Source organism: Dermochelys coriacea, chromosome 5 (genome assembly GCF_009764565.3).
Source record: "Dermochelys coriacea isolate rDerCor1 chromosome 5, rDerCor1.pri.v4, whole genome shotgun sequence".
NCBI lineage: Eukaryota > Metazoa > Chordata > Testudines > Dermochelyidae > Dermochelys > Dermochelys coriacea.
This window is the reverse complement of record NC_050072.1, coordinates 950,214-964,426: the sequence shown is the minus strand read 5'-3', so window position 1 is coordinate 964,426 and position 14,213 is coordinate 950,214. Positions and strand designations below refer to the sequence as shown.

General features: G+C 64.3%; 1 protein-coding gene across 2 annotated transcripts in view; it reads right to left on the bottom strand.

The window, feature by feature from the left end:
- NPR2 (natriuretic peptide receptor 2) overlaps nucleotides 1-5,504 on the bottom strand; it is a 52,181-nt gene extending 46,677 nt beyond the window's left edge. The window contains exon 1 of one of the 2 annotated variants that reach the window (XM_038403310.2): nucleotides 4,742-5,504. In XM_038403310.2, coding sequence (XP_038259238.1) covers nucleotides 4,742-5,441 — 700 coding nt within the window. In that variant the 5' untranslated portion in view covers nucleotides 5,442-5,504. The remainder of the gene's footprint in view (nucleotides 1-4,741) is intronic. The other variant, XM_038403311.2, reaches the window with a different exon arrangement.
- Nucleotides 5,505-14,213: the final 8,709 nt, after the last annotated feature.

The window sequence follows — 14,213 nt, the reverse complement described above, 5'->3', positions numbered from 1 at the left end:
CCTCTTCACTGCAAAAAAGAATCCTAATTCGGTCACAAGAGCAGCGCAGACCTGGTCTGTGGCTCACCGAGTTCTAGCCCAGGCTGCCCCACAGGGTGTAACTCAGGCTGCTGAGCCTGGTTAAATGCCACAGAGCCGAGTCAGCACCGCGAATGGAACTCGAGGTAGGAACACACCTTTCCAGCAGGGTGGAAACACACCCGCATGCACCCACCCGCACACCCCACCGGCACATCCCCGCATGCATGCACCCGCACACCCTCACATGCACACTCTCTCTCCCTCCCCCACCTCAGGCTGCGGCCCGAGAGCCGATGGTGCCGGAGCATGACAGGCCTGTTGCTGCATGTCGTACTAGCCAAGAGCCAGAACATGGAAATCCTCCCACGGCCCCTTCCCAGGGTCAGCCATGCCAAGGGCAGCGGGACCCCTGTGCCCCCCTGGTCTGACCCCCGTAGAACTTGGGACAGAGGCGCCAGGAGCAGATCTCTTTGCAACCCATCCCATCCTGAGTGAAAAAACAGTTACTGCGGGAGAACCCACCTCAGCCCTTGGACACTCGTCCCCAGGGTTCATAACCGTCCCCCCGCCCTACCCCTCGCCCAGCTCCTCTCTCTCGGCACACCCAGACCAGAGCTTATGGCCCTGCCTGTCCCCCCTTTGCTAAGTGCCCATGGAGAATGAAAGTGCCATTTTTAGGGTGGCCGGCAGGGAGGTTCAATCCCTAGGGTGGGGGACGAGGGGGACCCCCTGCAGAGACTTGTATGATCTTACAGGAGAAAAAGTGATATACATCAATGTGACCCCCAACCAGCCAGCCCCTCCCCATCCCCGCATGTCCCCAGCCATCCAACCAGCCCCCCACACCTCTAGCTAGCTCCCATAGAATCCAACCAGCCCCACAGACATCCTCAGTGAGACCCATGTGCCAGCCACCCCCACACAGACCTCCAGTCAAACCCCTTCACCAGCCCCCCACATGCTGGGCACTGCTCCCCTTGCAGGCCTCCAGCCAGCCCCACGTACAAGGCTGACCCCAGCAAGTGCTCCAGTAGCAAAGTGGGAACCTGCCCTTTCCCACTGCTCCAGCCTCACGCATGACCCCCATCCCCTGCTCTGGCATCTCCAGAACTCAGCCCCCACCTGCCCCTCTTCCTCTTATCCCCCGGCCCAGCCCCTCTGCCCCAGACAGTGCCTCGCCCGGCCCTGGGCCTGCCTTTGATGGGGGACAGTCTTCGAAACTGGCCCCGGCTACTCTGTGGGCTCCTCTGGGCGGGGCAGAAAACTGCTGGGGGAAGCCTGCTTTGAGCTGTGCCCCTTGGCTCAGCCCCCGCCCTGGGGCCAGGAGTCCTGACACTCACATGGGGCAGAGCCTGGCGCAGCCGGGGATCCCTGGCCAAAGCCACCAGGCTCCAAGCGGGGTGAAAACATGTTTGGGTTTGCGGCAGCGGCAGGAATGTACAGGTCCCTGGATTCCGGCGCTAATTGGAAACAGAGCGGCTGCCCTGCCGGCGCCTCCCTGGACAGGAACGGGACAGCCAGGCTGCTCTCCCCAGCCAGGCCGGAGCATTGCCCACAGTCCCCAGCCTGCCAGCTGAAATCCCCTCCCCAAGGGGGCCCCTTGCCCCAGCAGGGGGGCCAGAGGCGAGGAGCAGCCAGGGCCTCCCCCAGCCCACGAGCAGGCCCTGGGATTGAGCAAGCCGGTGGAGGAGGCTGCGGCAGGAATGTCACAGGGTGCTGCAGGCCAAGCCCCTGCACACAGGCATGCCCACGCCCATGTGGGGGGGAGGGGGCCGCACCCAGGGGCTGGAGCAGGGCAGCAGAGGCGAGGCGGCTGCGGGAAGGGGGAGATGCCAGGCTCTGGCACAGGGCTGGGCGCTGGAAGGAGCCAGGAGGGTGCAGGGTCCCGATGCCAGTATCGCTCCCAGGCAGGGATCCACTAGCTCCGGCCTAAGGCCCACCTTCCATCTCAGCCCAGCACTTCTCAGGTTGATCTCAGGCCCTTTAGCCCAAGCTGAGGCCTGCTGGCCCCACAATGAGTGGGGTGGAGCGGGAGCTCCCTTCTAGCCCCAAGTGCAGTGCTTAGGACATTCACCAGGGACATGGGAGACGCTGGGCACTCAGAGCACGATGAACAGAGGCAACCTGGCTGTGCTATCTCCCCACCCCAAGCAATGGGGCCAGTCAGTCGCTGCCACCCACATAAATAACTAACCCATCCCTGGAGCAGGGACTTAGCAGGGGTCTCCAGCACCTGGCGAGTGCCCTGGCCACTGGACCACCCCTAAGCCCCCTCCTCTGGCCTGGCCCAACTGCCCATCATCAGTCACAGAGCCCTGGCACTGGTGTGAGGGCTGAGTCACTGACCCCTCCCTGATCTGAGCGTCGGGCCCTGCGGGCCCAGCATTCAGACCCTCCGCTAAATTCAGGGGCCTCATGCTCTCAGGGATGCAAAGCCCCCCCCCCCCCCCAAGGGCCAGGTCACTGCAGCTCCCAGTTCCTAACACTCAGCAGCAATAACTGAGACCAGAACTGCGTCTCCAGCCTGGGCCCGCACCCACCTGCCCCGGCATGAGTGTGGGGCAGCACAGGGGGCACCCAGGCTCAACACACGGGGCAGGCGCCAGTGCGAAGCACCAACTGCCCCATGCCCCACTCCTGCTGTGGCCAGGCTTCCCTGGGAGCAGAGCGAAGCGCCCACCAGCCACGCCGGCTCCAGCATCCCTGACTCCCTGCCCTTCTTAATGACACAGCATCTTAGGATCCATTAGCCAGCAGCCGAGCAGCTGCCTCCGGAATCAATAACCCCTTCTCATCAATAATGAACCAGCCTCAGGCTGCCCTTGGGCTCCAGCTGCTCTGTAATCCTCTCCATTTCCTCCTGCTCCCAATATAGCCGCTCTCCCAGGGCCACCTCCCCAGGCGGGCGGCAGCTTTATCAATCCATCAGCAGGCTGGCGCAGCCCCCAGCCCCCTCCCCCATCACCCGGGCCTGGAATCCCAGCTCCGTCCATCTGCCGGGAAAAGTCACGCACTTGTTTCCAGCTCCGCTCTGCTGCCTCGCAGCTGCCCCTCCTGGGGACCGTGCTGGGGCCGGAGAAGGTGACACTGCCCAGCCTGGCCCAAAGGGCGCATGACAGCTCAGAGATTGGCACTGCTCGGCCACTCCCTGCCAGGGGGTTTTAGCCCATGTTGCCTTCCCCAAGCTCTGCCCAGGCCAAACCCCACCCTCAGCATGGCACTAGCATGTCCTTTGCCACTACCGTGCTGTCCCCTCCCGTCTGCTTGTCTCTCGCTCTGTATCAGTGCGGCGCCCGGCCCGATGGGGCCCCGATCTCGGCCGGGGTCTGGGCGGCGCCCGGCCCGACGGGGCCCCGATCTCGGCCGGGGTCTGGGCGACGCCCGGCCCGACGGGGCCCCGATCTCGGCCGGGGTCTGGGCGGCGCCCGGCCCGACGGGGCCCCGATCTCGGCCGGGGTCTAAGTGCTGCTATCACAAATAACAGGTTTCAGAGTAGCAGCCGTGTTAGTCTGTATTCGCAAAAAGAAAAGGAGTACTTGTGGCACCTTAGAGACTAGCAAATTTATTAGAGCATAAGCTTTCCTGAGCTACAGCTCACTTCATCGGATGCATTTGGTGGAAATGTTTTTTTTCCACCAAATGCATCCGATGAAGTGAGCTGTAGCTTACGAAAGCTTATGCTCTAATAAATTTGTTAGTCTCTAAGGTGCCACAAGTCCTCCTTTTCTTATCACAAATAATAATCAAGTCCCACCCAGTGCCCCGGAGCCAGCCCGGGAACCCACACCGGAGCCAGGCCTACAAAGCCTATGGGGGGGTGGGCTGCGCCAGAGGGGGTGCAGTTCCTGTAGGACGCAGCCCGGGGCTGGGGGCTCCTGGCTAGCTCGTTCCCCTCTGGCTGGTCTCACCCCCCTGCCTGAGCACAGGGCTCAGTCCAGGAGGCACTAGGGTCTCTCCTGGCTTCTGCTGGCCCCGCCCCACCCCGCAGCTCCATTTACTCTTCGGCCGGAGCCGCTGCGCCCCCCCCCCGCAGGCCCCCCCCAGAGCTGAGCCGCCCTCGCTCCAGGCTGGGAGCAACAGGCGCCTGCCCCGGCTCCCCGCTCCTTGCCCCCGTGCGACTCGGCCGCTTGCCCCCACTCCGCCCCCGAGACCGCCGGATGGCCACAGCGCCGGGCAGGCTGGGTCCAACCCGGAGCCCGAAGAGAGCTGGGCGGCTGGTGCTTCTGGACTGGGGGCGGCGGGGGCTGCGCCGGCCCGGGACTGCCCCTCGCAGCGGGCCGGGCAAGGGCTGCCTCCTGCGGTTGTGCCCTGTGCCGGGGCGGGGATGGCGCCGGGGCAGGTGCCATGGAGCGTGGAGGAGACCAAGGCGTGGCCGGTGGCTGGGCACCGGGCGGAACCCCGGGCTGGTCCCGAGACTCCTCCGGGCGCGGCGATGCCTCCTGCTCCGCTGATGCCCCAGTGCGCCCGGCGGTACTTCCTGCGCGGACACTCCGCCCAATTTCCAAAGGGCTGCGCGCGCCCCCAGTGCCCACCCAGAGAGCAAAACGGGGAACGAGCCATGAGTGCGCAGAGTCCCGCGCACCCCGGCCGCTGCGCCCTGCCCCGCGCACTCACCGCGCACCCCGGCCGCTGCGCCCTGCCCCGCGCACTCACCGCGCACCCCGGCCGCTGCGCCCTGCCCCGCGCACCCCGGCCGCTGCGCCCGGCCCCGCGCACTCACCGCGCCCGCTCGCCCGGATGAAGTGGATGGCCGCGTCCGCGCCGCCCTCGTCGGGCGCGTAGATGTGGTAGCGCACGGTGAGGTTGAGCGCCTCCTGCAGCTCCTGGTACACGCCCTCGATGGTGAAGTAGTAGGGCCGGTCGTCGGTCTTGTGGTCCGCGTAGAGCAGCGCGGCGCGGGCGCTCCAGTTGAAGTGCGCGTGGAGCTGCGAGACGAAGGCGCCGAGCTGGGGCGCCGAGGGCCCGGTGCGCACCGTGGTGCCGTAGTGCTCCCGCTTGTGGCTGAAGCCCGTGGCCACGGCCCCGGCCGTGATGAGCGGCAGGCGCCAGTGCGAGGCGAAGCGCCCCACCGAGGCGGCCGGGTAGACGCAGCCCGGCCCGAAGAGCACGTCGGGGTCGTGGTAGAGCTTCAGGTCCACGGCGTTGAGGGGCGCCACGTACTCGGAGCAGGCGCCCTCCAGCTCCGAGCTCCTGAAGTGGAGGCGGACGGCGAGCGGGCCGGGCAGCAGCGGGGGGTCGCCGCGCTCCAGCGCCTCGAGGGCCAGGCGGATGGCGGGGCCCACGCGCGGCCAGGCCCACGCGTAGCTCACGTTGCGCTCCGGCAGCACCACGGCCAGGCTCAGGCTGCGGTTCGCGCCCTCGGGCTCGGCGCGCCCGGCGGCCCACAGCGCGGCCAGGAGCAGCAGCGGCGGCGGCGCCATGGGGGGCCCGGCCCGGCCCCGCGCGTCGCGCTCCGCGGCTCCCTGCCCAGCTCCGGCCGGCGGCTCCCTGCTCCCGCCGCCGCTCGCTCCTAATGCGCCCGGCTCCCCGGGAGAGGCCGCCCCGGCCCCCGCCCGGCCCCGGCCCCGGCCCCCGCTGCCCTGCGCCTCCCTCCGGACGTGACTGCACAGAGCCCGCCCAGCGCCCCCTGCCGCCGCCAGCCACGCGCGACCCCGCCGGGCTGCGCGCGGGCCGGGCCGGGGGGGGCCGGGGCCGGGCAGCCCGCGGGGCTCGGCCCTGGGGCCTGGAAGCGGGTCCGCGGCCCCTGCCGCCGCCGCTCGCCGGGGGAGCCAGGGGCCGGCGCCAGAGCTGGGCGCCCCCCCGGCCAGCCCCGACCCCCGCAGGCCGGCGCCGAGCTGGCGGATGCAGCCCGTGTGCGCCTCGCGCGCTGGCCCCACGATCCCGGGGCGCTGCTCAGGCACCAAATCCTGGAGCGCGGCCGGGGCGCCCCATGGCTGCAGCCTCGGGGGAGGAAGCGCATTCACTAAAGGCTCCGGGGTGAAAGCTCCCCGTGCTCCGCCAACCTTAGGGACAAGAGTCAACGTCCCAGGGAGCTGAAAGGGGCTCTCCTCCTCTCCGGGCTGGGCTGCCTCTCCTAGAAGCTGGGGGCACCCCGTCCCCCGCAGGACCCCCCACTGCGGGACAGGGTGTGACATGAGCTGTGGTCCTCAGGGATGAGCCTCTGCATCAAGCCACCATCACACCTATCCCCCTTGCAGGCAGCAGGACCATGCCCCCCTCCACATTACAGCCCCCGTGGCTTCCACTGATGCCCCCCCATCCCTGCCTTCCCCTGCCGTGTGCTCCAGCCGAGCAGCTCCCCAGACTGTGATCAGGCCCTTGGATGGTCCTTCTACAGCAGAACTGCAGCCACCAGAGCTGCCAAACCAGCTGCAGGCCCCTGGCCCCTCCACATAACCCCCTGCCTCTAGCAATGCCCCCAGGTGGGGGAGTCGCTGTGCCATGGAGCGATACACTGCACTGGCACAGGACTGGAGCCAGAGCATGGGGTGGTAGTGGGGAGATTACACAAAGATTATGGCAGTGGCATGGGAGGGTGTCCCCTGGCGATGCTCTGGAAATGCTCCCTACAAAGCCAGGCAGGACTCTGGGGGAGTCTCCTTTCTGGGAGCAGCCTGTCTGCAGGACACACAGCTCCCCCGGCTCCCCCCTTCCTGGGTCTGACCTCGGAGCATCCAGCATCCTCTGCCCCTCCATGCCCTTCCCACAGCGAGCCCACCCAGGCAGGGTCCTGGGGAAGCCAGGGGGTCCTGCCCCCCAACTCCGCAGTCAGACGTGACTCTCAGCCAGCCAGTAACACAGAAAGTTTATTGGACGACAGGAACATGGTCTAAACCAGAGCTTGTAGGTGCAGAGAACAGGACCCCTCAGTCGGGTCCATCATGGGGGGGTGAGAGCCTCCCTCTCTTTCCCCAGCCAGCTCCAAACTGAAACTCTCCAGCCCCTCCTCCTCTGGCCTTTGTCTCTTTCCTGGGACAGGAGGCCACCTGGTCTCCTTGTTCTCCAACACCTCCAGTTGGCACCTTTGCAGGGGAGGGGCCGAGGCCATCAGTTGCCAGGAAACCGGGTGTCGGCCATTCTCTGTGCAGACACCATCACACCTGCCCTCTAGGGCTCTGCAACAATCTCACACCCTTATCCCACCACCTAGATACTTAAGAACTGCCTAGGGGAAACTGAGGCACCCCTGCAGTATTCAGAGAAAACATTAAGAACAGTCCCGCTTCATCAGAGGGGCTCTCAGCTGGCAAACTAGACCAGGCTTTGCTGTTGGAGCGGAGCTGAGCGGACCCAAGCTCTGCTCTTCACACACCTGGAGCAGGAGGCCTCATGGTACCATCTGTACGAGCGCTCGAGTGTGTTGGGGGTGTGGATGGGACAGGCTCCTGAACCCTGAGTTGCGGACAGAGGAGCTGCAGAGCAGCTCTCCCCAGGACAACCCTGGGCCTATGCCACTCAGGGCCCTGCTAAGGCTGTTTTCTCAGCAGACAGCAGCCTCGGGCCTGGCAATGTGGCACACTCCGCGCGTGGGCTCCACGGGCGCTGCTGGCGGGAATTTGGTCCAGCTCCATGGTGCAGAGCGAGTGGGGAGCCCGTGCTCAGCACAGCTCCCTGGGGGCGACTCTAGACAGTGCCCTGGGTGTCCTCCGTAGCACCAGTGCGGGCAACATCTGGGAACTGCAGCTGTAGAGTGGGAGAGTGGCTGAGGGACGAGCCCCTGGCTCTGCTGCATGGGCCCTTCTGTTGAGAGCATCGTGACATGCCCAGGCAGGGCTCTTACGCCCGTCTTAGCAGCTTCGGGTACTCCACTGGTCTCTGCCGAAAGCTGAGCACCAGCTGATCCGCCTGGCTATTGCCAGACGTTTGCATGGGAAGTATTTGATGAGCTCTGTAAAGTGTAGCATGTGACTGGAGCTGCTTCAAAGTCTGCCCCCCAAAACCCCTCCCAGCCTGTGCCACTGGCTCCCCCTCAGACACACTGCCTTCAGCTGCCTCCAAGCCTGCCCTCCTGCCCCGCAAATCCCCTCCCAGCCTGAGCCACCAGCTTCCCCCTCGGACACGCTGCCTTCAGCCGCCTCCGAGCCTGCCCTCCTGTCCCCCCCAAATCCTCTCCCAACCTGTGCCACCAGCTCCCCCCTCAGACACGCTGCCTTCAGCCATCTCCGAGCCTGCCCTCCTGCCCCCCAAATCCCCTCCCAGCCTCACCCCGGCTTCCCCCTCGCACACGCTGCCTTCAGCCACCTCCGAGCCTGCCCTCCTGTCCCCCCCAAATCCCCTCCCAGCCTGTGCCACCAGCTCCCCCCTCAGACACGCTATCTTCAGCCACCTCTGAGCCTGCCCTCCTGCCCCCCAAATCCCCTCCCAGCCTCACCCCTGGCTCCCCCCTCGGACACGCTGCCTTCAGCCACCTCTGAGCCTGCCCTCCTGCCCCCCGAATCCCCTCCCAGCCTCGTTCCTGGCGAGTCACCTGTTCGGAGCTGAGTGGTGCCCTTGACCGAGTGCCCTATGGGGCTGAGGTCGCTGCTTGCCACGGTCACTCTGGGGCTGCCTGACCAGCTCTGCCCCAAGGCCAGCGCGAGGAGCCAGTGATCGCCAAACAGCCACCACGCTGGACAAGTGTGTGCACCTAGACACTGCGCCCTTCGAGCCCCCCGCTGCCTCCCTCGCAGAGCCAGGAAACTCCAGGTCAGCAAGACATCCTGCGTAACCCGCCCCCCTGCTCCTGCCCCATCCCACTGGCATCACCTCTTCCCAGGCAAATATGGGGGGAGGCAGGGAGAGGCTCTCGGGGGGACGTGGACCAACAGGCTCTGAGTGAAGGGTGCTCGGTCCCCTCCCGAAGCAGGAGTCAGAGCCCGAGCTCAGGTGGGCTCTGCGGGAGTCACCCAGCGGCAAAGGGCCGGAATGGCCCTGCCCATTGGGGGTTGCACCCAAATGCACCATGGGCAGCACTGCCACTGGCCCCACCAACCAGGGCGCAGAGTGCCCATGGCCACCCTCCTATCTGTCTGCCTGGGTGCAGCCTCCTGGTTTCTGAGAGGAAGCGCTGGGCCGGGGGAGCAGGAGCGTCTGGCTGGGCCCTGGTGCTGGGGCTGGTGCCCAGCGCCTGGCCTGGGCTGCGCAGCACAGGGCAGGTTTGCATGTGTCTGTCTTGTGCTGCATGCAGCATTCCTCTCATTCCTGGGCAGGCCCCATGGTCCCACGGGGCCGGCCCTGGAGCAAGGCCTGCTGCACGAAACGCCAACGCCAACGCCAGCCCTTGTAAACTCGGCAGCAGATGTGAGAGCCACTCCCCACCCCAGCACAGAGGCAGCTCCCCCTGGGCCCTGGGCTGCAGCCTGGAGCAGGGCTGTGGGAAAGGCCCTAGCCACCTGGCCTGATGTGCGGGGGGCACCAATCCCCTGCCACCCCTCGGGGCCCACTGATCCACGCACAAGGAGCTGGCAGTGGTGCTGGGGAGGGGGTCCTATGTGCTTCTGATTTGGAGCTCCCAGGAGCAGTTAGGACTTGGGGAGGGGGAGGCAGACACAGAAGTACAAAGGGCCGAGGATGGGCTGGACAGACAGGGAGAGAAAAGGGCTCAGAGGCAGAAGGGAGGCCTGGCAGGGGCAGTGCCCCTCAGGGGGAGCAGTGAGCTGTGGTGTGAGGGGCAGGGCCCAGTGGGGGAGGGGCCAGGGCCCTGTGATGCAGGGGACAGGGTAGGGCCCAGGAGAGGAAAGGGGCAGTTCATATGGTGTGGGGGGCAGGACAGGACCCAGTGGGGGAGGGGCCAGTGGCCTGTGATGTGGGGGGAGGGGACAAGGCACAATGGTGTCGGAGGGGGGAGGAAGGTTCCATTGGTATTCGGGGGGGGGGGAACCGAGCCCAGTAGGGGCGGTGGGCAGTGGCTTGTGGGGTGGGGGAAACAGTGCACAGTGGGGTGGGGTAATTTCCCCCCCATCCCTGCCCCAGGCACAGCCACTAGGCCTGAGGGAGGTGGCAGGTTTGGCAGGTCCCTCCGTGGGGTGAGGCCCCTGCCACAGTGGACACATTCCAACCATGGGTGTCGTTTGAGGAGGGTGAGGGGGCATTGTCCCCCCCCAAACAACAAGCTTGGGTCAGGTGCAGAATTCCTCCCACACAGGTGCAAAGCCCCATTGGCCTGACTGGAGCTGCCCGTCCCACTACAGAGCAGAAACTCGGAGTTATGGGCAGCAGAGTTACAAACTGGCCGGCCACACTCCTCCTTGGGAACCGAAAGCACAATCAGGCAGCAGCAGAGACCAGTACAATAAACTAAGTGAATCTCGCTCAGTTCTCTGCTAGACTGTAAACTACTAAAAACCAAAGGGCAAGTTTAAAAAAGCTTTGCCGGGGAAGGAACCTGTTTCTGTGCCTCTTTCATTTAAATTCACGTGGGTAAAAGCAGCATTTCCCTCGGCACAGTCACGTTTCGAAGCTGTAGTAAGTCTCTGTTCAGCTGTAATTCCGAAGGAACCCGAAGGTTTTGTCCGAGTTACGCACGTTTCAGAGTTACGACGCCCTCCGCCCCGGGGGGTGGTAACGCGGAGTTCTTCTGCAGACCTCAAACTACACCTCTGCTTCCAGCGCGCCGTTGGCCGCCACTAGTGGGCCCCCATTCAGAGCCCCCAACTCTGCCCCAGAGCCGCACCCCGGGGCCGGGGCCTGCGCCGCCCCACAAGGCCTCTCCCTCTCTGGGGGCTGCCTCAGTGTCCCCGGCCAGCTCTGGGGTGGCTTTACTGGCGTGAGGTGACACCTGGTGGCCAGCGGGGGAAGTCCAGGCTCCCACCAGCTCCCGGGGCAGCTGGCTGCAGGACATGGCCCCCAAGGTCAAACCGCACGAGCCAGCCCCACAGATCTTCACATGAGGAGTGTGTGGCATTTGGCCTGGCCTCTGGCTGTCAAGCTCCCCCAGCACCTCACGGCCTGCACGGTCCTGCCGGGAACCCTCACCCTGGCTCATCAGTTAATTCTGCCCCCTAGCCCTGCTCTGCACCCCTCCCAGCAATTAATATTACCCTGCTCTGCCCTTGCATCAGTTCTACCCCCACCCAGGCCTGCTCCTCCAGGGGCCCCTCACCCTACTTGGCCCCTTCCCAGGTGGGTGCTGCAGGGAGCAGCCAGGGCTCTTTCTGTTCCCTCTCCCCTCCTGTGAGCTGCTCCCTCCCCCACAGCTCCAGAGTGCCTGTTTCCCCCCAAGGAGAGGGGGCAGCAGGGAAGCAGCCAACCAGAGGGGGCTTTCTCCCAGCAGGGCTGAGGCACCCCATGCCCGGCTGGGCTCCAGCCCCCACTGATGCCCTACAGTGAGTGGGGGGGCTGGGAGAGTTGGCAGTGCTGCCACCTACAGCCTGGGGAGCTGGGACCAGAGACCTGGCCCCAATCCTGAGCTAGTCCCAGATTCCTGTCCTTCTCCTGTCAGCTGGCAGCACCGCCCCGTGCCTGCTGCCCATCCGTCACACAGCACGGGTGCTCAGTGCTGGGCCCTTCCTGAAGCCAGTGCTGGGGATCGTTCTGGGCCTGGCCCCAGGGCAGTTGTGGTACAGCCCTGCTGGGGCTGGGCTGTTCTGCACCCCAGCCCCAAACTTCCCTTCGCTCTGGGAGCCTGCGTGAGCTGTGCAGATGGGCTGCTGCAGCTCCCAGCACAGAGGATAAAGACCCCGGCCCGTCTCTGTAGAGAGACCACACTCAGGGAGAAAGACACTCCCTGCAGAATGCCAGGCTCCTTGTGCATGGAGCTGGCCTTCCACCCAGGGCCTGCAGTGTGCACAGTTCCATGCACATGCTCACATGGGTGCACGCTCACCCCTGGTGTGCCCACTCTCTGATCACAGGTGTGTTGCAAGTCCGGGCACTGCACCTGCTGATTAGCCAGGTGACTGCACAGCACTTTGGGCATGGAGCTGCACAGATTTAAATGTGAAGGTCAGGCCCATCCGTGCTCGTTATGTGCAGATGCTGAGGTCCCCATGCAGGCAGCGCCCCTTGGGCTATGGTGGGAAGCGGCCTGAGGGAAAGAGAAGGGATTGACGCTCGTGCTGCCCCTCAGCACCTGGACCTGCTGCTCACTGGCCTGGAGCCTGGCCCCTCATCAGTTTCCTGTTCAAGTTCCTGTTGGCAGACTGTGCTTGTGACTTTGTGGGGACTTGGGCTCCCTCCCAAGCCTAGACCCCAGGGTGAGGGCCCTCTGGGAGCCCAGCTGGAGCGAACCCCCGGGGGGGGGACAGGGCTTGCGCATGGTCCTGCTGAGCGGAGGAGATGAGGATGTGTGTGACTGGTGGGCGCAGGGCTGCAGTGGCCAGGTCAGGCTCTGTGCAGACACGGACGGGCCACAGAGCGTCCGTCCCGGCCAGAGACCAGATTTACTGTTCTGTTACCCCAGCGAGTGTGGGGTGAGGGGGCGTCCACTAACAGACATTTCGTAGTGTTTCCTCGCTCGGCCTGTCTCCGCCTGCCGGCCCAGCCGACGGTTACCTGGTGCCAACGCTGCAGCATCCAAGCTCTCCCCAGGCAGACCAGGGCTGCCCAGAGTTCTCTGTCCTGCGCCTCAGCGGCCCAAGGGAAGAGGAGAGCACACAGACCACTCCCGCTTCTCGCCCCAGGCTAAGCTCCCCCTTCACACACCCCTCCGAGGAGCGCTCTGCCCTTCCTTCCCAGGCTCCTGGTGTCTGGTAAGGACCATCCCTTCCCCCTTGAGCAGGGGGCTCCCCTGTGCAGGCTCTGGCCCCCCCCACTCTGGACTGAATTCAGCCCCCCAGCTGCAGCAGAAGGGCCCTTTGTCATGTGATCTAGCAGATCTCTGCACCTAGCACAGCAGAGATTAGCCTGCCTCTAGGTGGGTTTCTCCGCAATCCTGCCCCTGGTTGAAAAGATAGGGACTGTTACATGCACGAGGAGACAAATAAGAGAATACCGATGGGGATTGAGATGGGAGAGCAGGAGGTTCTGTTCCCACTGTCTCAAGGTACAGGGCCAAACTGATGTTCGACAAGACTGAAAGGTGGGAAATTTGAACTGGATGGGAGCAAATGCTTTTTTACACAACCCAGAATCAGCCTGTGGAACTCATTGCTACAGGACTTTGAGGCTGAGAGCTTACCGGGATTCAGAGAAGAGATGGACATTTCTATGAACAACAAGACCCAGAGTTAGAATAGTAAACACCAACCCCCTGAAAGGACTAAACCCCTCCTGCTTCGGGGCATGAGCATGTGCATGTGTGTGTAACTTCCTGGGGGGTGGATTAGCTCATCACTGCAGGGTTCGTGTCCCTTTCTCTGAAGGAGGCAGTGCTGGCCACTTCCAGAGACAGGGCTTGAGGACCCCTGATCTGATCCTATATAGAGATACCTATGTCCTCATGCCCCAGTTGGTAAGTGCCACCTAAACTTGGGGTAGCGAAGCCGGTGCAGAGTGCAGACTGGGTGATAGGGTGTTCCCCATGGGAGGGCTGTCTGGGGTGGGCAGGGGGTGTCTTGGCTGTTAGCCTTCTAGCAACAGAGAGAGTTGTTGGGGTGGTGTCTATGAATGCTCACAATTTGCCCAGTCTCTTGGGAAAGAACCTTTCCAGAGACACATAGAAGTAGAAATGTGGGGTGGGAAGAAATCTTGAGACATCATCAGGTCCATCCCCCTGGGATGCGGCAGGGCCAAGTAACCCTAGACCAGCCTGTAATGAAGTGGGACTGTACTTAATGTTTTCTCTGAATATTGTGGGGGTGCCTCAGTTTCCCCTTTGCAGTTCTTAAGTATCTAGGTGGTGGGATAAGGGGGTATGATCGTTGCAGAGCCCTAGAGGGCAGGTGTGGGCAGGGGCTGGACACAGAGAATGGCCGACACCCTGTTTCCTGGCCACTGATGGCCTGGGCCCTTCCCCCCTGCAAGGTGAGAGCTAAAGGGTTGGAGAACAAAAGAATCAGGTGCCCTCCTGGCCCCGGAAAGGGACAAAGCCCAGAGGAGGAGGGGGATGGAGAGAGTTTCAGTTTGGGGCTGGCTGGGGACATGGAGTGAAGTGCAGATGGGGTTGTCTGGCTTACTGTCCCCCAAAACGGACCCAGCTGAGGGGTCCTGTTCTCTGCACCTACAAGCTCTGTGTTAGACCATGTTCCTGTCATTCTGTTTTCCTGGGTGGCTGAGTCACGTCTGACTGTGAAGTTGGGGGGCAGGACCCTCTGGCTTCCCCAGGACCTCGCCTG